The 23,367-nt window shown below is 25.7% G+C and overlaps 4 protein-coding genes across 4 annotated transcripts; 3 read left to right on the top strand and 1 right to left on the bottom strand.

Moving 5' to 3' along the window:
- The first annotated feature begins 8,503 nt into the window (after window positions 1–8,503).
- LOC113555703 (retinal dehydrogenase 1-like) lies at window positions 8,504–16,791 on the top strand. Its single transcript, XM_026960218.1, has 11 exons — window positions 8,504–8,745; window positions 9,509–9,613; window positions 11,970–12,237; window positions 13,085–13,275; window positions 13,355–13,468; window positions 13,536–13,638; window positions 13,714–13,898; window positions 14,988–15,152; window positions 15,296–15,453; window positions 16,503–16,577; window positions 16,644–16,791. Exons 1-11 carry the CDS (start codon window positions 8,710–8,712, stop codon window positions 16,699–16,701), a joined length of 1,458 nt encoding a protein of 485 aa, XP_026816019.1. The 5' UTR covers window positions 8,504–8,709; the 3' UTR covers window positions 16,702–16,791.
- A 1,319-nt stretch (window positions 16,792–18,110) lies between these two features.
- Window positions 18,111–19,365, bottom strand: LOC113550145. The gene is made up of 4 exons (XM_026951822.1): window positions 19,155–19,365; window positions 18,877–19,077; window positions 18,352–18,505; window positions 18,111–18,280 (listed from the first exon to the last, which is right to left on the bottom strand). Exons 2-4 carry the CDS (start codon window positions 19,002–19,004, stop codon window positions 18,212–18,214), a joined length of 351 nt encoding a protein of 116 aa, XP_026807623.1. The 5' UTR covers window positions 19,005–19,077; window positions 19,155–19,365; the 3' UTR covers window positions 18,111–18,211.
- Window positions 19,366–19,427: 62 nt separating this feature from the next.
- On the top strand, window positions 19,428–23,258 carry LOC113550143 (pyridoxal phosphate phosphatase PHOSPHO2-like). Its single transcript, XM_026951820.1, has 2 exons — window positions 19,428–20,118; window positions 21,927–23,258. Exons 1-2 carry the CDS (start codon window positions 20,047–20,049, stop codon window positions 22,626–22,628), a joined length of 774 nt encoding a protein of 257 aa, XP_026807621.1. The 5' UTR covers window positions 19,428–20,046; the 3' UTR covers window positions 22,629–23,258.
- Window positions 20,932–21,760, top strand: LOC113550144 (transmembrane protein 203). The gene is made up of 2 exons (XM_026951821.1): window positions 20,932–21,075; window positions 21,188–21,760. The coding sequence occupies exon 2, from the start codon at window positions 21,275–21,277 to the stop codon at window positions 21,698–21,700; it is 426 nt and encodes a 141-aa protein (XP_026807622.1). The 5' UTR covers window positions 20,932–21,075; window positions 21,188–21,274; the 3' UTR covers window positions 21,701–21,760.
- Window positions 23,259–23,367: the final 109 nt, after the last annotated feature.

The raw sequence follows: 23,367 nt of genomic DNA, 5'->3' as shown, positions 1-23,367 counted from the left end.
ATTATTATAAGTACGAAAATCCGTTACCGCATATCGTGAATATTATTTTGATAAGTACTGGGAACTTTTTACTTTTGAACCCAACCAGATTAATTTTACATCATCTGGATAGCAGATTAATAAATTAATAAATAAATCATAAAAATCCGATTTAAGAATAGCATAATATTTGTATGTATAATTTTAATATAAAGTACCTAATATTTATGTATTGATCGTATCCTGTTTCGTCACCATTTCATTTCACCGCATAATTCTCAAATTATTTTGTTTTAAAACATGTTTATGATTTGTGATTGAAAAAGTGACAAATAGACAGTAAATTATTTATCATTTGAAACGATCTTAGTACTATACCTTCTGAATTCTGAAGTTATCGATTGATAAATCCCCAATAATTATATTATAATTAATATTGGAAGTGCTTTGAAAACTTTGGAGCTCGTGTAATAATGTCAAATGTATTCACTGTACATTTCGATAAGTTTTGTAAATTGTAATCATAATCACAGCCCTCCAGTTCAAATTGAAGAAAACCATTTTAAGGCCAAATTTCGTTTGAGAACAAAAGAAAGCAATTTTATTTTTTATAGTTAAATATAAAACTTTTAGATTCTAAACGGAGTGATGAATGTACTGATTTTACAATGATTTGTGTTTTTTTTTTTTGTCTGTCATCACGTTTTGGAGTAGTAATAATGCTTCGATTTTCGACTTCAGCTCCTCTTTGAAAATGAAAATTCATCTAGTTGGTACTTTGGGAGTTTCCAGTAGTTTTCAAAAGCGTCGGGAAAAACCACGGAAAAATGGGAATTTTTACGCATAACCACTTTTCGACAAAATCGATTTTTTGATTTTGCTGTAACTCAAAAACGAATCATTGTAAATACTTGAAATTTTCACCAAATGTTTATATTAGCGTTATCTATTTACGATTAAATTTTCAAAATATTAAACTACTTATAGACAATTGAAATTTTCTAGTTTTTTTTTTCTTGAAATGCCAATAAAAAAATTTGGTTATCTAAAAAATCTTTAAAATTTAATACAAGGTTTATTATAAATTGTACTTATTGTAGTAAAAAAAAAAAATCATAAATCGTTAGTCACAATTTTTGTTTATAAGCATTTCAAGTTCAAATATTTACAAAATATATCAAAATCGCAAAAATGTACAAGGAATCTTGAAGTTAAAAATTTATAAAATGTTTGTGATTTATACCTAAGGTTAAAAAACACAATACAAGGTTATCCATAAGTTTCCTTCAAATAACTGTAAAAAAAAATTCCAACGTCAACACAAAAAAAATTTTATGAGCGTATGAAATTTAATTTTTTACGAAATCGCGTAAAATAACGAATATATTACAATTTAAATATAGGTAATAATATAATATATTCTACTAATTATAATTGACTAACAAATCATCTCCGTTCAGAATCGTTTGTTGTATACAATAATACCAGTCGCATTCAAATTTAACACATCCATTATAGAGACCAGTGACCTATTCTCCATCTCTACTATACAGCAGAGGGATACCCACTTGCCCACTTTTTTATATTATTTTTATTATTTTTTTTATCATGAAATTATTAATTATTACCTAATAACAATTAAAATCAATTTTGATTAGGTAACTGCTATTTGAAATTTTAATATTTTTATTCTATAATAATAAATGTGCTGATATAATTTGTTGACAGACAATAGTAATAAATAAATAATAAATTATAAACTTCAAGTTATAACTTTACACGTATATAAGTGCAGTAGGTCAAATATGTATTTTTTAGTTATCTAAAGTAAAAAATACTAAGAATGGAAGTAATTAAAATCTCAATATCACATTATACAGAGTGTCCCGTGAGGATTTACCTGTTGTGATATCTCCTTAAGTAAAGGATATATCATAATTCTGGTTTTTAATTAGATTCACAGGGACAAACATATAAATATTTCATGATTTTTTATTTATTTCAATGTTTTGGTTTAAAAATTAAAAAAATATTTTATTTTTTTTTATTTAATTATTTTCAAAAAAATTGAGAATAGCCATTTTGTAGAGTTCATTTTTCTGAAAATATTGAAATTTTAACATTTTAATTTCATTAATCTCCTGATTTTTAATATTTTTTCTAGTTTTGAAAAAAACTGCGAATTATTAATTACAATAGTGGTATCATTGTATTAAACACAAGGCCCGCGTTCTCGTACAGCCGGCGAACGTTTTCACTGTTTTTCTCGAAACTAGAAAAAATATTAAAAATCAGAAGATTAATGAAATTAAAAAGTTGAAACATTTATATTTCAGAAATATGAAATATACAAAATGGCTATCTTCAATTTTTTGAAAAAAATAAAATAAAAAAAATATATTTTTTAATTTTTTTATCTAAAATTAAAATAAATTAAAACATGAGTTATTAATTCGTAGCTCTTGTCCCTGTGAATTTTATTAAAAACTCAGAATTATAATATCCCCATTATTTCAGGAGATATCGCAATGGGTAATACTCATGGGACACTCTGTATATACGACCATACTCAATACTTAGCGGACAAAGTTTAATAGTTATAAAGTTGTTATTATTAATTTACTTATGTTATCAATTGAACAAAAAGACCGATTTTATCATTATGATAACTGATAAATATTAACTAGGTACTTTAGATTGCAAAATGCAGAGTATTATATATCAAGTCGATTGGCCAGGTATACGTAATGAGAACGAACTTTTGTCCATTTAGGTTTATGGTTTATTATTGTATCTTGATTCTTGATAGTTGGATGATTACTATAAATAGTAATAACTAATTATGAAGGAGTAGGTAGGTATATGCCATATTATAATATATATTATCTCACATGTTTGCCAAAAACGAGCGTAAAGTTTTACATAAAATTGAAGTGATGGATAAATGAAAAAATTAAATCGGAGAATTCGCCTAAGCAGTAGGTATGTCTAGAATTCGTATAGATAAATATAAAATCACCTATAAATTATAATAGTTTAGAAGTGTGGATAAAATCGAAACAATACAGTAGCCAGTAGGTACAATTATTATAAATACGATACATTTTTGTTAGGTACAGAATTGAAGCAGTGTAATATGTATATTACTAATATTGTAATTTTCGTATTAATATAAATTATAGGTACATTGGGTAAAACCTAAAAAACGCAAATCGTTTATTTTTTTAAACCAAAAGCGCTAATTCATTTTGCAATTTTTTACCTTAGTAGTAGGATAAAAGTGCAAAAATAAATTTATTACTTAATAGTTACCACAATATAAATAATATAATTATACCCTTAATAGTTACACTTAAAGTTTCAGTTTAAATTTGATGCTCAGCATTGTGTTTATTTCTTAAATTTATTAGTAGTATTTTTATAATTCGAAAACTTTTTATGTATAGTTATTAGTGTTATAACAAATTAGGCCGTTACGCCAATTACGGGGACGGACGACAGTTGATAATCATTTAAAATATGTAACTAAAACTACGCAGACATACAATATATACAGTATAAACTTATATAAAATGGTATTTGAAAGCTCTCAAGTCAACTCCAATATAAAAGTATGGAACATAAAAAAAATATTTTTTAGATTAGAATGCTTAAAAACTTAATGAATACCTAACTACCTATACTTATATTATATTCTTTAGTAACAAATATATAACATATTATATGCTCATTATAAATATATTGTTGACTAATATAAAATCATAAATTATAATAATTAGGTTAGATAACTTTAGGTTAGGTACTTAATTTAGTAAATACTAAATACTAAGAAAAATAATACTTTTTACTCAGATAGTGGTTAGGTTTAGCTAGGTAGTATATTTATTTCTTATTTACCCTATAATTAATATACCTACATAATTATAAATTAAAATTTGTTTTTTTAACACTGAATTTCAAATATCATAGTTTTATAAACATAGAACAAGATTAAAATAAATAAATAACCTTGAATAATAAGTTATTACAATAGTGGGTAAGTATATATTACTACAGATTGTTATTAACGTTCTTATAATCTAAAATATTTTTTATAAATTGAAGTATTTCAAAATATATATAAATAAGGAATTAAAAATACCTGTTATTAATTGAAAAATAAAAAATATCGATAATAATAAAATATATATTTTAATACGCTAATAGTTAACTAATGAGTGTTTTACATTAAATGGATTACCCGGTATTAAGCCTAACATAATATACTAATATGTATTATCATTGGTTATAGAAATATAATTGTCCACCTTGCATCTCAACTAGATACACTATTTTTTTTTTTTTTTATAGAGCTTTATAGCGGTTGCATTCTACACGTAGTCGCCAAGACGTTAAAAATGACCTGCGTTGTGTACTTGTATGGGATATCCGTCTATTTTATTATGAGTATAATGGCTAAAACTTATTTGGGCACGATTTACTTTTTTTTTAAATAAAATATCCACATATTATAGGGTGTATATAACCTGCGTAGTTTCAATTTTTCAAATTAATAATGATATCGATGTTGGAATACCATTATATTTATACAATGTCTTTCTTCAGCCTTTAGAGTAGTGTTTCTTCAACTATGGAGATCACTTCAGGGTTCCGCGAAGTTTCAATCATTTTTTTTCAAAATGTCCAAGAAAATTACTTCAAAATATCTAACGAAAAATTCGTAGCGGCTAGTGTGGAAAAAAATGTGAATATTATAGAAAAAAAAAATTTACTTCTATAATCTATTGTGTACTTACAGCTATAGTTACAGCTTGAACGTCGCCAAAATAAAATAAAAATAAAAATAGATATTAGCACTATAATAGGTATAAGCAAGTGTTTAAATTTCTATAAAAGATTAACCATCTTAAGAATTTGATACCTTTCAAAATGTGCGTGTAACATAAATACGCGCGGATGAAATGACACTTCTTTCAGTCATGCAACTAATATTAGGTGTGTATTGGAATAGAATAAAAATAACACACTTTATAATTTTATTTTCAATAGAACTGTATTTTTTTAAATTTTATTATTTATATATTTTTTTTATTTATTTACTATATGCTAAGGTCCTTGACAGCCCGACCGTGACGCCGACCATGCCCGACCGTCGGCTTTTTTTTGTACCCTCTGTAAAGAAGTTTCACTTTAATAGGGGTTCCACGATAAAAGTGGACATCAAAAAGGGTTCCACGAATAAAAAAGTTTAAGAAACGCTATTATCGAGGGTTTAAGGACTTTCTATATATATGGTGTCACAGACTGGCGACTAGTGAGCTTAATTAATTTAATTCTTGATGTATTAATTTGTTTGAACGTGTATGAGCGTGGATTTATAAATTTATATATTTATAAGCCAACCAAATATGCACTAAAACTCTTAAATATGCATGAAAAATAAATGTATACATAAACATAATATTAGCAAAAAAAAAAAAATATATTTTTTGAACATTGAATAAATACAATATATTTAAAAAAAATTCGGAACCCAGCTATTATAGATACTTATCTACGTTTCTTCATTTTTTTCGTCACTTTTATCATCTTGGTATAGGTACGTATTTTATTTCCTCGATTATTGATCTAAGATCATATTTGGTAAATCGATTATACCTATACAAGTATATACGTTTATACCTATTAATTTATTTTTATATTAATTGAAACTATAAAAATATAATACTTTTTTCTTATATTATAAATTATAAATTATAATAGACAAAAGTTCAAAAATTTCTAAAAGAAACACTGGAGTATGCGCTAAAACAGCGGTTCTCAAACTGTGGTATTGTGGAGGGCCGTTTTTGAATAATAAATGCATTCAATTATTTAATTCATCTTATTTAAAAAAAAAATTATATTATAGTTGTAGTATTTTACTGTCTTATTATTTAAAAAAAAATGTATTTAACTATTTTAACTGTACAATTTGAATTTTGGATCGTTCTACTTTCAGTCATTAGTGGTACGCGACTGATTCATAATATACCTAAGTGGTACGTAAAATAAAAAGTTGAGAACCGCTGCATTAAAAGATAAAATATGCAATTAAAATTGTGAAATAAGCCTTTAAAATAAAAAAGTGTCAAAATATTCAAAAAAAATATGAATAAAGCACTAAAAAAGTTTTATTTTTTAAATCGTTATGTATTGAAACAAATTTTGTGCTCACTAAGTATATCATACGACATACGATCAACCAGAATAAATATGCAAATGCATACAAATCCGCGCTTTACTCATAACATTACTAATTTATATTGAGATAACCTGATCTGAATATGAATCATAGCTATACATAGGCGTAACTTGAACTTGTTTCACGTGGGGGCAAAAATAATTTTCGCGAATCTACACATTTTTATAATCTTATTTAAATTTAATTTTTATAATAAAACTGTTTTATCATTTTTACAACCATTTTTCATTTAACTGATTTTAAACAAAATTTTTTTTTTATTTAGGTTCTATAAGTTTTATACCAAACAATAATAAAATTACTACTTTTTTTTTAAACCATAATTAATATTTATAATTATATGAAAACTACAAAGAAACTTATAAAAAATAACGTTTTTTAAACATAAGAATATTGTATATTGAAAAAATAATAATTGTATCAATAAACATAAATCTGAAGCCAAAATTATTTTAGTTTCAATCGTCTTCCTCGAATTGTTGATTGTGCATCGAATGAGATGGGTCAATAATTTTATCAAAATTCAACCAAACCCTTTCCCTTTCTTGGTCAATACTATTGCGAGTATAAGTTTTAAGAAGGCGTAACGACGAAAATGAACAGAGCGTTCATCCGAGCGATAAAGCCAAACTCATAGGAATTGATAAAAAAAAGTTTGAATAGTTTATACATATATTATAGACGTGTTCTAGAAATTTTAAATGTTTTATGTCACATTACCACGGCCTTAAAATGTATGCCACAAAAAATTTTAATATACTATCATATTTAGCTGTATATGTGTAGCAAATGAACATAATATTAGGTACGAATGTGGTATAACTGCTAAGTGCCTTAGAAAAGTCTGCAATTAACTAATAGTATAGTTCAGTTGTGGGACCAATGCCCCCACTAATTTTTGGTCGTGGGGGCAGTTGCCCACATTCGCCCCCGCCAAGTTACGCCTAATGCAGCTATACTTAAGCTATTAAATTATAGAGAATTTAATTACAATTACACTTCATGCATCATAATACTATCATACCATAATACATTAACACTACCATTAAACAATTTATTACCAAGCTATTTTAACAAAAATTGAAATTTCCATTTTTGATTTGCCTATAGGCTATAATTGCGAGGTTTGAAATTATTCAATATTTTACTCGTTTTTTTCACACGTTAAATATATAAGCAACCACTATTTTTATATTGCAATCGAAGGCTAAACTAAAATGTACATAAAATCTGAATCAATATTGTTATACGATTCATATCAATTACTAATTAAGTATCAGCGAAAACTTTTACCAAAAATAGTGAAAACTTAGAAAATAGCAGTAAAGATTAAAGCCCCACACGAATCTTATAGGTTCATGGAGTTATCACGATTATAATTTATACCTATGTACTAATGTTACCGGTAGGCGATATAATTCGCGATAATCGATCTAAAAGTACTATAGTATACGAGATTATACGACAAGATTCTCGTGTGGTACGTATCGGCCTATGGTAATAAAAACTTGAGTACACCCAATATTGTAGCAACACTGGTTTTTATTATTCATAATTTTATCGGCGAACAAGTTATCGTAAATTTTAGAAATACATCGCAAACAAGCTTCCGCCTAGACTATACAGGTTGCATCGCAGCTTATAAACAAAAAAACAATTTTCCATTCAACCATTCCTTGTTTACTGACATCATTTCTGGGACAATCGACAGCCATAATATAATGTTTAATAATATACTAATAGAGTAATAAACTAATAACAATAATAACAGTATTACAATAATATTTTATACTTTCGTAGTACGTATTCGTTTACATTTTGGGTTTTTATAATTTAATTAAAAATAATTTATTCATAATGATTACATGATTAACCATTTGCTTTATATTACAAATCAATATTTATTTATTTTTTATAAATAAGTTATTATTTTCGAAGAAATATCCGATAAATTGTGACAATTATGTTTAACTTTTTGATATTGCTGGTAAAAGTAAAGTACTTTTAATTACTATTAATAATATTTAATACACTATATAATACAGTAGAATGAATTAATTGTTGACAAAAACATCGGCATCGTTGAAATTTTAAATGTAATCCATCAAGCATCATTGCATCAGCGATCAGTACCTATACAAGTGAACTCTGTACGATATCACGACAGTCGACAGTATTCCAACAGTGACGTCATTCCGTAATTCTCCCACTGCCGTTTTTCAAAATTCAGAAGTGAAACAACCTTCATAATCGACATGATTTATCACTTATATAGTATAGTATAATACCAACAATAGATGTAAAGTGTACACTGCAACTGTCATGTTGTTCAGTGTGTTTACTATCCAACATCCGCTGAATACGTTTTGCGTTTGCTTCCTCACATAATATTGTGCCATTCTGTAATTTGTAAACCCATAACTCATAAGTAAACCAACAGTTGAGACACCTATAAAGCTTTGCTTTATTTAATCAAATTAATAAACATGGCAAATCCACAAGTTAAAATTCAATACACTCAGGTAGGTACTAGGTACATATTTTTATAATCCATCGTTTTATTCAAATAGCTCTGGTACAAGTACCTATTAAGTAGTTGTAGACAGTAGTTAATTTTGAATTTGAAGTTTTAGATGGTTTTTAATAATATTTTAGATGTCTTGATGTTATTAGTTATGGTGGTATTATTAATGTTAGTAATTATACAGTACATATAGATACTATATTATTAGTTAATATAGCTAGTCTCTATAGTTATAACTACTAACTAGTTATAAGTAATATAATAGTAACTAGTAAACATCATTATTATTATTTATATATTTTATATTTTACATAATATAAAAATAAATTTTATTTAAATTTAAAGAAATATTATTAATTTTATCTCAAATATTGAGGACTGTAAATTCATAATTATAATAAAAATAAACCAATTTTGTCGTCAAAATTGTTTTAAATTTTTAAATTGGATACTTTGATTTAAAGTCTTTGAAAAGTACCTATTCAATTTTTTTAACCCCCAAAGTAATTGAAGAATTTATTTTTTACTGCTCTAAAAGACAATGACAGACGTACAAATAAATAAGAAACATACATTGTAAAGAATCAATACATACATCAGTTATCGATTAGCTCAGAATCTAAAAAATTGTTTTTAATATTCTACTTAAGTTTAGTAGCTTAACTAACTAAAAAATATAACAATAATTTTACATGTGACCTGTCGATATTTTCACAGATATTAGTGACCAACTTTATTTCTCTGTTGTTATTTTTTTTTAGTTATTCATCAATAACAGTTTCGTAAACTCAGTAAGTGGAAAAACATTTCCTACTATCAATCCGGCTAATAAAAAGATAATTATCAATGTTGCTGAAGGAGATAAAGTAAGATCATTGGACATTAATATTATAAATTATATTTTATTCATTAAAAACAATAATAATATATAGGATATATTATTATACTGAATCAGGGTGATCAATATTTGTCATAAAAAAATGTTATAATTTTATATAAATACAATTTTATATTAATGTGTTAGTTAAATTATGTCTAAATTATTGACTGATTATGTTAAGTTTTGAAGATAAATGGAACAATTACATTAGTAACTATTACTTATGTGCTATGCCTTATTTTCGTACTTATCAAGCATGCGCCACAGGGTATACACTTGCATGAATAGGAACAGACACTTTTTATATGGGCATATGGCATATAACCTAAGTTCAAAATAAAACTTTTTAGAAGAACAACAATGTGTAAGTTCGATCGATATTTACGGTTTAATTATTTAACAATCATGAAATTATATCCTTTCCAATAAACACGTCTTTATACTTTTATTTGATAAAAAAAGGTAAGTGAGTAAGAATTGGTCAGCTGTACGCCCTGTACATTAGGTGTAGAGTAGGTCAGGTCCTGATTTGGCAGGCAAGCTACCGAGAAAATCTCCAGTGTTTGGTCGTAATATTATTTTTTTTAAATAATAACGATAAATTCATAAAAAAAATAGTAGAAAATACAATTGAATCGAATTATTAAACCTTATTAAACCGTACATACAGTAACTGTAGCTGTGATCAAACATTAGAAATTCTAAAATTTGGTAGATTGATATACCTCGCAGAGCTGTATTAATCATTAGACACTGTAGGCATTGTGCCTAGGGCCTACAACAATTTTGTTAGACATTGGATTTTCATAAATATTCCTGTTTTTCTTTAATGTTTTGTTTATTTCTTCCAATTATAAAAAAAGTACTGGACATTTTTAATTTTTATCTCTTTAAAATACAAACTAAAATACTAGATCCAATTTGCTACACTTAAAAGTTAAAAATTGAACTATTTTATCGTCTACTTATGGTGTACAATACACAAGCACAAAAAAATAAGCAAGTCATTGTAATGTCATGCAATGAATGTATGCCGCTCAGAATCTAAAATATGTTTCTATTTTTTAACATAAAAAAAATAATAAATAATAATAGTTAGGCATTTATACTTTTGAGGAATAGACCTATGAAATTCTATAATTTATGTATTGCTATGATCATATTTGCATTATTTTAAAAGCTATTAAAAATAAGTACAAATTTAATAAAAATACATTTATATTTTATATGCTTGAAAAAGCATTAATATGATAGTTTTGAAAAAAAATACAAAAATATGCAAAAAAAAACTACAAATATGAACTCATTATAGGTTATAGAACAAATTTTTAGTTCACCTAGACACCTAGTTATAGATAGAAAACAAGGAAAAAATATGCAATTTCTACTAATATCCCTACTAATAATAAATGATGTAAATAAAAAATTGTTTAAATAATGGACATTATTGAATGGAACTTAATTAATGTATAACTATTTATACTGTGGTTTCATCTACGAATTTCAATCACACTAAATAATAATTAATTAATATAATTTTATTTACATTGAGTCTGGGTGCCACATGATAATAAATATATTTGTAATATTTAATATAGAAAATAAAAATATTACGTATAAAAAATGATGTGGGTATACTAAATAGTAAATAATACGTTATTTGGTCGGTACGTGTAATCGTGTCAATCGTAACACACGACGGGTGCGATAAAAACTGAATATAATATAATTAAAACAATCGACACGAATAATATAAAATGTATTAAAATATAAATAATATAAAATAATAATTCCCGCAATCACATCGAGCAACGGTCGCGGGTTCGTGACAAGTTATTTACATAACGAACAATTATATTATTATGTGTATCGTTTACGGTTTACCATAAGAATATACGATATTATATACTATAGTTAAATTTTTTATGTGCCTAATTAAAGTATTATACAACACAATTATTTAACTATATATTCCCCACAATACTAAAACTAAATTAAGTTCTAATAACCTTAATATAGCTGCTTACGAGTTAAATTATAATATAACTCAATTATACTTGTGTTTTATAAAAAAATCATATATGTTATTCGTTTATATGTATAGCCGTATATAGGTAGTAGATACTAAGAAATTATTGTATAATAACTATTAAGTCTAAACCAGAAATGAAATTACCTATCTATTACAAAATACATAACAAACACAAAAATATTTTATTTATTTTTGTTTGAATTAATTTGAAGTCTAAGTGTGCTTACATTTAGAACATACTAGTTAGGTATATCGTTTATGAATAAATTAAATAAAAACTATGAAGTTACTTATTTTTTTTTTTTTGTAGGAGGATGTAGATTTGGCAGTTAAGGCAGCAAGGGCTGCATTTCAACCAAATTCTGAGTGGCGTACAATGGATGCATCTGCTCGAGGGCGATTGATCTATAAATTAGCAGAATTGTTAGAAAAAAACCAAATTGATTTAGCAAATTTAGAATCTTTAGATAATGGTAAAGCATATAGTAACTCTGTATTAGATGTACAGCTTGCTGTTTCAGTTCTCCAATATTATGCTGGATTTGCTGATAAAATTCACGGAAAAACTATACCATCAGGTAGGCATTTACAACATACCTAGTTACTTTTATATCGTTGGTCCAAATTATTGTTAATATAAATTAATTTTGTTATGCTTAAATTTTGAAAAGTTTTAATTCAACTATAAATTATTCTAGTTTTAAGGATACTTTACTATATTTACATAGTTTATACGATCTAAAAGACAAAATATTCCTATGCAAATCGGTGCACTATTTTTCTCTCTCCTTCACTCATGCCCAAAATAGACAAAACATTTACCTACTCGATATTTTTCTTATGGATTTTAAGTAATCATAGAAGAAAATTATTCGTTATGTAAATCATCGAAAATAATATTTTTGAAGGTTTGGTAAATAATTTTTTTTATAAATGTCTCAAACAACATCCATTTCAATGTATTTTTTTTTTTCAAAGTCGAATATAAAGTTAAATAATAAATAAAAATTTTTATACCAATAAACTCAATAGTAAGTAATAATGTTACTATAAATAAATAATTTTATTTTAAGACTGCTCAAGAAAACATGAAAATTATTTTGTATAGGAATATTTTTTTGTTCTTAGAGGATTTTATAAAAAGTTGTCAAACACTATATAGCTACGTGTGGATAGGGTTCAAAACTTACACTTTAAACACCTAATATTGCTGTATGTAAAGTATGTATCACAGTAATACTTAAAGATTGAAATTTTGTAGACATTACTTTAATATTCAATAATTTGTGAATAAGTTGCGGCTTTAATTAACTTGTAATCGTGCTTATATTAGTTATTATTTGTTAAAATATTTAAATACATATTAATATATTATATTACCATTAATTATACAAATATAAACAATGATATTATCTTTATTTATAGATGGACCATATTTTACATTCACCAAACGTCAACCTGTTGGAGTAGTCGGATCAATTATACCATGGAACTATCCAACTGTAATAGCTGTAGGAAAATTGGCACCAGCACTTGCTACTGGATGTACTGTTGTATTAAAACCAGCTGAACAAACTCCTCTCACTGCTCTGTATTTAGCTGCACTATCAAAAGAGGTAAAATATATTATATATACATAAATACTTAATTATTATATTCCATATAGGTAACATAAACTATTTAAACCTCTCCTAGGCTGGATTTCCCGATGGAGTTATTAATGTTATACCCGGGTATGGTCCAACTGCAGGTAAAGCTATAGCCAGCCATCCAGACATAAATAAAGTGACCTTTACTGGATCGACAGAAGTAAATACCAATCAATTAAACTACTGTTTTCTTGATCTGAATTCAATACATTTTTGTTTGAAATAAGGTTGGAAAATTAATCATGGAAGAAGCTGCCAAGTCTAATTTAAAACGTGTATCATTAGAATTAGGTGGTAAAAGTCCTCTAGTAATATGCGATGATTTTGATGGTAAACATTTGAAAAATTATTTGGTGAATTACGTATTATAAGTAATATTATTCTATTTATTATTATTATACACAGTTGACGAGGCTGCTAAAATTGCTCACGATATGGTATTTGTTAACATGGGTCAAAATTGTTGTGCTGCTTCTAGAACATTTGTTCAAGAAAATATTTATGATGCATTTGTAAAAAAAGCTGCACAATTAGCATCTAATAAGAAAGTTGGAGACCAGTTTGATGCCAATGCACAAATATGGCCTTTAGTAAGATTTTAAATTAATAAAATTTAATGCGCATACTTTTTTTTAACTTTAATTACCTACCTATACCTTATTACCCTATTACATCATGTACAATATTATTATACCCAAAGCCGTGCCATAGGGGGGCCTAGGGGCGCCAACAATTTTTTTTATAATATTTTGAACTATGCATAAATAAGATATATGATAAATATTATTGTTTTACAATTATATTAGACCGTTACAATTTTTTTCTGAACAAATTTCCGATTATGGTCGAGTAATAACAATTAGGCAACCGCGACGTTTTATTCTTTTATTATTTGACTTTATAATAAATTATCGTATTAACATCGATTTTGAAGACGTCATTCGAAGATTTTGCTTCAAAAAAGTCCAGGAAAATTAAGTTTTAAACTAAGTAACCTATATGATACATTCCAGTGGCGTAGCCAGGGGGAAAGCTGAGGAGGCTGAAATATTAAGAAAATTAAGATTTTTTTTTACATTTTTAATGGTTTATACCAGGGCAACTAAAAGTTATTAGAGGGCCAATTTTTAGAAAATTAAAATTTAGCGGGCCAGAGTATAAAGATCAAAAAAAAAAAGGTCATTCAAAATATGCATTTCAATTTAGCATAGACGTATCATAGATTATAGACGAATGACTTTGAAATTGTATGATGTAATTTAAAAATTTAGTGCGGGCCAGATAAAATAGATTCGCGGGCCACCAGTTGCCTTCCCCTGATCAGCCACCCTGAAAAAAATCCTGGCTATGCCAGAGTATACACTCTTATGATATGTTTGTAAATATAATATGTATAATATAATATAATATAATTTATTGTGATATGTATTAATTTTTAATTATTGTATACCAAACTATTTTGTTTAATAATGACTATTGCAATCAACTTTAGTTTATTGTCAAATCAATGTTCAAAATACTTTGTAAAAAAAAAAAAAAAAAAAAATTAAATAGGAATGACATGCACAATGATAAATAAAATAGGGGGCGAATATTTTTGTTTTGCCGTGGGCGACGAATCTTAACGGCACGACTCTGGTTATACCTACCTAATATTGTTTTACTTAATATATTATTAGGTAAGCGAAGAACAATACAACAAAGTCTTGAATATGATCGAATCTGGTAAAAAGGAAGGTGCCAAATTGGAAGCTGGTGGGTCTAAAGTTGGTGACACAGGTTATTATGTGTACCCTACTGTATTCTCAAACGTGACTGACAATATGAAAATAGCTAAAGAAGAAGTAAATATACCGATTTATATACTGATTTTAATTATTTTTTAGAACGAATAATATTCATTAATGTACTTAAATTATATTTTATACTAGTAAGTATATCTTATAGAAAACATGTTATGTCAGTAACATACCTAATAATTTTTCAGATATTTGGACCAGTTCAGCAAATCATCAAATTCAAAACTTTGGAAGAAGTTATAATCCGGGCAAATAATACTAAATATGGATTAGCTGCTGGAATACTAACTAAAAATATGGATAATGCAATGAAGTATATGGAAAATATTAATGCTGGTTCAGTTTGGTAATTAAAACTACTTATTTATAAAGAAAGTGATGTCTCGCAACATAGAGTGAATAATAAACTAATCTATCACCATCTTATTATAAACCAACTCAATTATAAGTAAAAAAAAATGTTTAAAAAAAAGCTATTAAAATATATAGACAATCATTACTTTTATATACAAATTGAATTCTAGGACTAATCAAAATATTTAGAAAATTATATTATTAGTATAAAATTATAATATTAATATTTGGTGAACATTTTAAATAGATAGCTGTGGTGGTTTTTGAATTACAAGAATATTAATCTATAGACTATAATGAGAAAAAAATACTTATTAAATTATTTTATGGGTGAATATATATAATGTAAAAATTTATAGTTCAAGCATTCTTAAAAATTTAATGTGATTTACCAGTAATTTTTTTTTACAATCTTTTTTATTATAGATAGAAAAACTTATGTAGAATCTTGTTTTTAGTTTTTAAATCTTAGATACAAAAATACAATTTTTTGTGCATTTCTATTTATAAAATGTCAAAATTCTAACATAAAATGTTTATAAAAGTTATTGTGATCATATTTTTTTGGTATTAATTAATCGGTAAATGAAAAACTTATGAAGGAACCTTGTATTTAATTTTAAGCCTTTACACCAAGAATAATTTTTTATCAAGATTTATAGAAAAAAATATAAATTTTGTTAATTTCCAATGTCTATAAATAGCTTAAGAAAAATTAAAATATTTTGATAAACATTTGGTGAAAATTTCAAGTTTCTACAATTATTAATTTTTGAGTCATACAAAAATAACAAAATTAATATATGTATTTTGATTTTGTCGAATATATTGGTTTTGTTTTTGTATACAAATTTCGTTGATTTCTGTTTTTCCTGGTTATCTTGAAACTCGTTGGAAGTTTGTTACCCCCTAATGTTGAAAGTTGAAGCATTTTTACTGTAAGCCTTACAGTGTAAGGTGATAATACACAACGTAAAATTAATACATTTATTGCTCCTCTTAATCTAAAATATAATATTTAGTAATCATAATTAATTACAGGATTAACAGTTACCTTGTCTTCGCAGCACAAATCCCATTTGGTGGATTTAATCAATCTGGAATTGGCAGAGAGTTGTAAGAATTTTTAGTTTGACTTTTAAAAAAAAAAAAATATTAATATTAAATAATTTTTGTTCACAGAGGAGAAGATGGTTTAAATGAGTACTTGGAAATTAAATCTGTCTCAATCAAACAATAAGGTTCATACAATAAAATAAACAAAAAATGTATATATATATATATATATATATATATATATATCAATATGTTATTTAAATATTCCTTTATTTTTATTATTGAAAACAAATATTTCTATTAAATAAAGCTAACAATAGCATTGCATTTTATTAAATTGTATTTATTGTTTATAAATTTAACTGAGGCACTGTTATTTATATTACCTATTTGACTATATTATGAAATACTGAAATATAAATCTATTAATGGTATTTATTATTGAAATTTAACAGATATTTACTAACAAGGAATTTGTAGGAGCACTTGGTTCTGTAATTTAAATGAATAGTGATCTGATTTCTAGTACTTATTATACTATAAATATATGTAAATATGTAATTAATGTTTGATGTAAGGGTTTCATAAAGTCATAAAAATCAGCATATCTGATGTCAATTTAATCAGTAGGTACTTGGTAGGTTAGCATCAACTGTGATCTGTTATTTTAAAATTCAATATGAAGTGTGGTTAGTGTTGAGGAATGGTAACTAAAGTCTAAAGCCAGGACTTAGAAATTTACATTTCTCATGAAATAACCTAAATGTATAATGCGTAAATTTGTATATTTTACATTAAAATAAATATTTTTGTGAGCCAAAATCAAAATTTATTTAGTTCAACTATGGGTTGTCATAAAGTAGATTGTGAGTTGTGACTAAATCATTATAATAGCCAATGGATAATTTATATTATGACAGACTATATTATGCAATAACATATTATTACATTATTGTTACAATTTTTATTGGTATTTTAATTAAATTAAATTTTATAATAAATGAGTATGAATATAATAATTTATATTGGATTTTTAAGGGAAGCCATATGAGAGCTGTTGTTTTTTGACAACATCATTACATTCTTGGATCACATTCACAAACTAAAAAGAGTTTGCAGGCTAGACAAAAATAAAAATTTTATATTTTTGAATTATTTACTATAAACAAAATACTATCAAAAACTTTAAAATAATAAATTGTATAAAAAAAAATGTTGTCGTTCTAGAATTTTAAGTGGACGAGGTGTGGCCTACGAGCTGCTGGTTGTTAACCGCTGGGTTAGTTGACCATTAATTATTCAATAAATATTGGCAGTATTTTTTCTTAAGACGGCATATGGAAAATTTAAGTTAAATATGTACATTCTATATATAATATTTATATTATGGACGTGTATTATATTTCATTTTAACAATTCTTCAGATATTAAATATATTGAAGGATATTAATCCTTTAAAATTTATATTGGTTTTTGGATATATTACTGCACTGTGGTAAAGTATTTTTTAAATTTAGTACTCTATTAATAGTTTATAGACAGTTTTACAGGTATAATTATACAACATAGTTGTAATGTAAAAACATACAGCAATAACAAGCAATGTAATATTTATTTTTGGATAATTCACAATACAATTTTTTCTGGATTATATGTATTATACTACATTTAATTAATTAAATAATGATATATAATTATTCAATTGGTGGTACTCCTAATTCTTCATCGGTCCACTCAGAAGAATCAGGATATGGAAACTCTCCCTATAAAGATATAAATCATGTAAAAATAAATGCATTACAAAATAAAATCATATGATGTTAGAAATACATACAAGCAAATGTTCAGGTTCAGAGTAACATTTATATAAAACAAATGCCAAAACTATTCCCATAGAAACGTCTGCAATAGTATTATTCCTCTTATCCTTAGCTGTAAATGGTATTTGATCACGATAATGGAAATCATAATGTAAATCTAATACATAGCTAAAACAAAAAAATCAACAAATATATTTAACATTACTTATAGAATTTAGGAGTAGCAATGAAATATTTAAATTTATAATATATTTAACGATTTATTATGAAATTACTTAAAAAATTTTAAAAACAAAAATATATTACGTTATGTCATATTTATACTTTTGATGTTTTTAATTAGTTGTTATTATTTAACTAGTTTCAACGGTATTGAATATACAATACATCTTTTAACTTCTATATTTTATCAAAATAAAGTAACATAGTTTTACAAAAAATTTGGCTTCGAGATAGTATGTCTCAAAGCTTGACAGATCGATCATTATTACAAATTGTATGTGTTACTATGATTATAGTGTAATTAAGATTGTACATACTCGGAGTTTAGCGATTCTCGTGGAGCTACCGACTTGGCTTGTGCAGATGACACATGTAGAGGTCGAATCTGTTTTAATAAGTTCACATTCCTGGGAACAGTTTTTTTGAATAAACTTAAACCGTTCATTTTTTCGAGTGATGAATATCAGTGATCCGACAAGTATAAAAATTTCAGATGAGAAGTGAAATCACAACCGTGCCTGTTTTAAATGTTTTAATCTCTATTTTATGGTCTATACTTGATTAGTATCACATAAATAATATAATTATTACTTACACTATACTTAAATAATAAATATTATATTACTATACTTATCTATTCTGTAATCTATAGTCAGAAAACGTTATCATTTTATCAATATCAACAATCATTCGTTGAAATATATTTTAAACAGCTGTAAATTTAAAAGTATGTGTAAAATAATATAAAAACGTTAACTTGTGTTTTGTAATCCAGACAGGACTCTGGTGTTTCTGGTGATTACTGATCACTGTCTATAGACTATAGACACTGTCTAATATTAGCCAAATCTGGTGTCTCTAGCCTTGAATACGGTCTCCGGTGGGCGTGACATACATTATCACTTTATAAATAATATCAATATTATCATAGAGAAATATATTTTTCTATAATTTTTTATTTATTTATTTAACAATAAACCAGTGTCAAATAACAATATTACAGTAGCACTTATTCATTTTACTAAGATTTATTAAAATACATTATAAATAATAGTATAATAATAATAAACATAATAAATAATTTGTTTCCGTTCTTATAATGTCGTAACAAATAAGGCTATACATTAACAACTTCTAATCAGATTACGGATACGGTTTTAACTTTTAGAGTCCAATACTTCATACCGTAGGGATACAGTAAACCGATCAGCTGGTTGAGTGTCGCTTCTATATTGTTCTGTGCTGTCTAGCCTCAGATATTATAGATAATAAAGTTGATTATCTAATATCAGTGTCTGTGTCAGTTGCTATCTTGATTCTCGTTCGCTGTAAACTACTAACCACGATTAAAAAGAAATTAAAAGTTCTTTTTATTCGTGCATTCATGCCACAGTACAAACTCGGCTTACAGCTATCACCAGATTGGTACTGATGACAGAATAGTAAATAGTAAATTCTAAAACTAATAACTCAATAAATAATTTTCCATGTCCTCGTTATCGGCATCTGACTCGGTTTTGGTGAAAGAACTATTTGTTTCATCAAAAACACCAGTACAGGTAATTATATGTTATAGTTTATAGTATGTACCAAGTAATAATGTAGTTATGTGAATTACAAATACACCAATGCTAGACAACCATCAAATAGCCATTAGATAGAAGAACATTTTTTTTTTTTTTTAATGACAACTGTATATATCACTGGATTGTTTTGAAATCTAAATTAAGTAATGCAACTTTTTGGTGTTTTTTTTATTTGATACTTAAATAATTAATTGAATAAACCGTACATAGTATGTTTATTCATTAGTCGAAAAGTTTATTCAAAAATTATAAAAATGTTTAAAAAAAAGTTAAATATTTAACAATTATTTCTATATTTGATAATAAAGAGTACCCAACATATTAAAATAATACTTATTATTTAAGTTGCTAAATATTAAGCTTAATGTATAAGCACTTACAAACTTATAATCAAACAAAAACATTTTTCTCTTAGTGAAATAATTATTGTGTTTGCATAAGTTTTAATCTCCTTTAGTTACAATATTACCAATGCTATTTAATTTTGTGCCACCCATAGCTATAGATATTAGATAATATTTGTATAACTGATATTTTAATATTTATAGTACAGTAATTGTTATAGTAAAGTTATTATTTACTTTTTAAAATTCTGTGAACCTAATAAATGTTATTATAATTAGTGTAAATTTAAAATAACAAACCAAAATAAAAAGAAATAACTTTTATCATTATCTTTAAATTACATTTTTTTTTATTAATTTCAAAATTATAAATTTTTACTTTTTTTGGTTTTAGTTATTAAATTTAAAATTTTTTAGTGTCATTTAACACGAGCTGTCAAACATCTAGAATTAGATGATTCAGTTTTAATATTAAATGGTCTTGGAAAAGCCATCAATACAACAATTGATGTAGCATTGAAGCTTCGGGAAAAATTTCACAATACAATCAAATTGGATATACAAACATCTACAGCAGATATAAAAGGTATAGTTGATAAATGTTGTGTAGAAAAGTTAGTTATATTTTGTATGGTCATCGCATACACAATTACTTATTCTATATTTGTTTTAAATATATATATATATACTTTTTTTAGATATTTTGGAGCCACTAAATGAAGATGACGATTATGAAGCGAGAACGCGTTCATTATCTTCCATACATATAAAAATAACCAAGTAAAATGTTATTTGCATTGCAAGAGTTGGTGAGATGGCTGGGGTTGACAGTCTTCGAAATGCTGGTGCATCTTATTGCCCTGTTGATTTTTACTGTTTTTTTAGCACTTCGTTTGGACGATGTTGCTTTTACATCGACTTTACCTGGTTCTTACGATATATGGATAGTGTTTTCGCCTTTATTTGTAGCAGACGCACTATGTACATATTTTAATATTATTGTTTTAATACGTCTCTACATTGAAGGTCATATCAAAGAAGCTATTGCAAGAACTATATGGTCATCAGCCTTATTGTTTGTATGGGCTTTATTTAAAGTATTACTTTGTAGAAGACTAGCAGGGCTTTCAAATCTGGATTATTCAGAAATTATGTCTCCCATATTTCTTGTGTTACAACTCATTGCCATTCGTGCGTGTCAGCTACATTGATAACATAAAATATATACTCTTGTAAATTGAAAATATAAATAAACCACTTTTTATACATTACTCTTGTTGTTTTTTGATAAATTTCAGTATTATATTTCAATACTGTGTTTTTATTATTAGTTATTATACAATATAATTTTTTAGGAACAATATCTCTAATAATTTATTCTTAAATACCTCATTTTATGTTAAATTATTCTAAATAACATGCACAATATTATTTTAGGAACTTGAAAAAATGTTGGCAGTTTTTGACTTTGATCAAACAGTAGTTGATGGAAATTCTGATGTAGTTGCTATTGATTTAATAAATCCTGCAAATCTTATTCCAAACAGAAAAGATTTTCCAAAAAATTGGACTCAATATATGCAACGAGTATTTGATATAATAAAAACTATTAAAATTCCAGCTGAACAAATAATTGATGTTGTATCCTTGATGAGACCCAATGATGGTATGCCAAAGTTAATGAGAGCACTTCATGAAAATAATTTTGATATCATAATGGCATCCGATTCAAATTCATTATTTATCTACAACTGGTTAAAATACAATGAGTTGTTAGATGTAGTTTCATGTATTTATACAAATCCAGCAACAGTTGTAGATAACGCCATTAAAATTGAACCTTACTCTGTTCAAACTAAATGTGACTGGTGTACTACAAATATGTGTAAAGGAGCAATTGTGGAGGAACATATATTAAATAAAAATAAAAAATATGATAAAATATTATATTTTGGTGATGGTCACAATGACTTGTGTCCAATTTTGAAATTAACTAAAAATGATATTGCATTTCCGAGATTGGGTTACATTTTGGAAAACTTGCTGAAGTCTCACTCAACATCAGCAGAAGTAATACCATGGTGTACAGGTGAAAATATTTATGAATTCTTAAAGTCTTCCAAGTTAATTTCAGCTTAGAACAATAAATAATATTATTTTCCAATAACTACTAATTTAGTTAACTTTTACAAGTACTTATTATGATGTATAAATTATATTTGTTGTATTTATAATTTTTTATAATGTATTTCAAGTAATAATATAAAGTGACTGATTTTTTCTGGTGTATTGTGTATACAAATAGCTTGATAAATAATTTCATTATGTATTTAAAATTTTAATATTCAAAGATTTAACTAATTTTATTAAAATTTGATAAATTAATAGAGATAGAACTTTTCTATTGTCTAAATAAAAGTATTGGTTAATCACATTAAAGATTCAGAGAAGATTTTCATTTACCTGACTATCATAATATTAATAGAGAAATTTATTTTGACATCATGTTAATAAATTGTTTTATTAAAATTATCTTTACTATTCTTGAGCAGAAGTTGAATGAACCTAACTGCTTGATAGATCTCTTCTATAACAATATATGCTTAAATTGTGATCAATGTTTTATAATACATGAATACATTTGTGTAAGCTTGTATACAGTAGGCTTTTAGGGGTTCACTTTTTCGAAATTTTTAAAGTAAAAACAAAAACTTTATGTATAATACAATTACAATTTTTGTATAAAAAATATTTTAACCTTCCCCACCCAAAAATTGATCCTGAACAAGTACTTATATTTGTGTGAAGTATATATTTGTTAGTTTTATAATAGACTTTGTGTATATATATATATCAAATAAAAAAAACAAATTGTAAA

The sequence above is a fragment of the Rhopalosiphum maidis genome, chromosome 1 (genome assembly GCF_003676215.2).
Source record: "Rhopalosiphum maidis isolate BTI-1 chromosome 1, ASM367621v3, whole genome shotgun sequence".
Lineage (NCBI taxonomy): Eukaryota > Metazoa > Arthropoda > Insecta > Hemiptera > Aphididae > Rhopalosiphum > Rhopalosiphum maidis.
The sequence above is the reverse complement of the archived record's forward strand: the minus strand, read 5'-3'. Positions and strand labels throughout refer to the sequence as shown.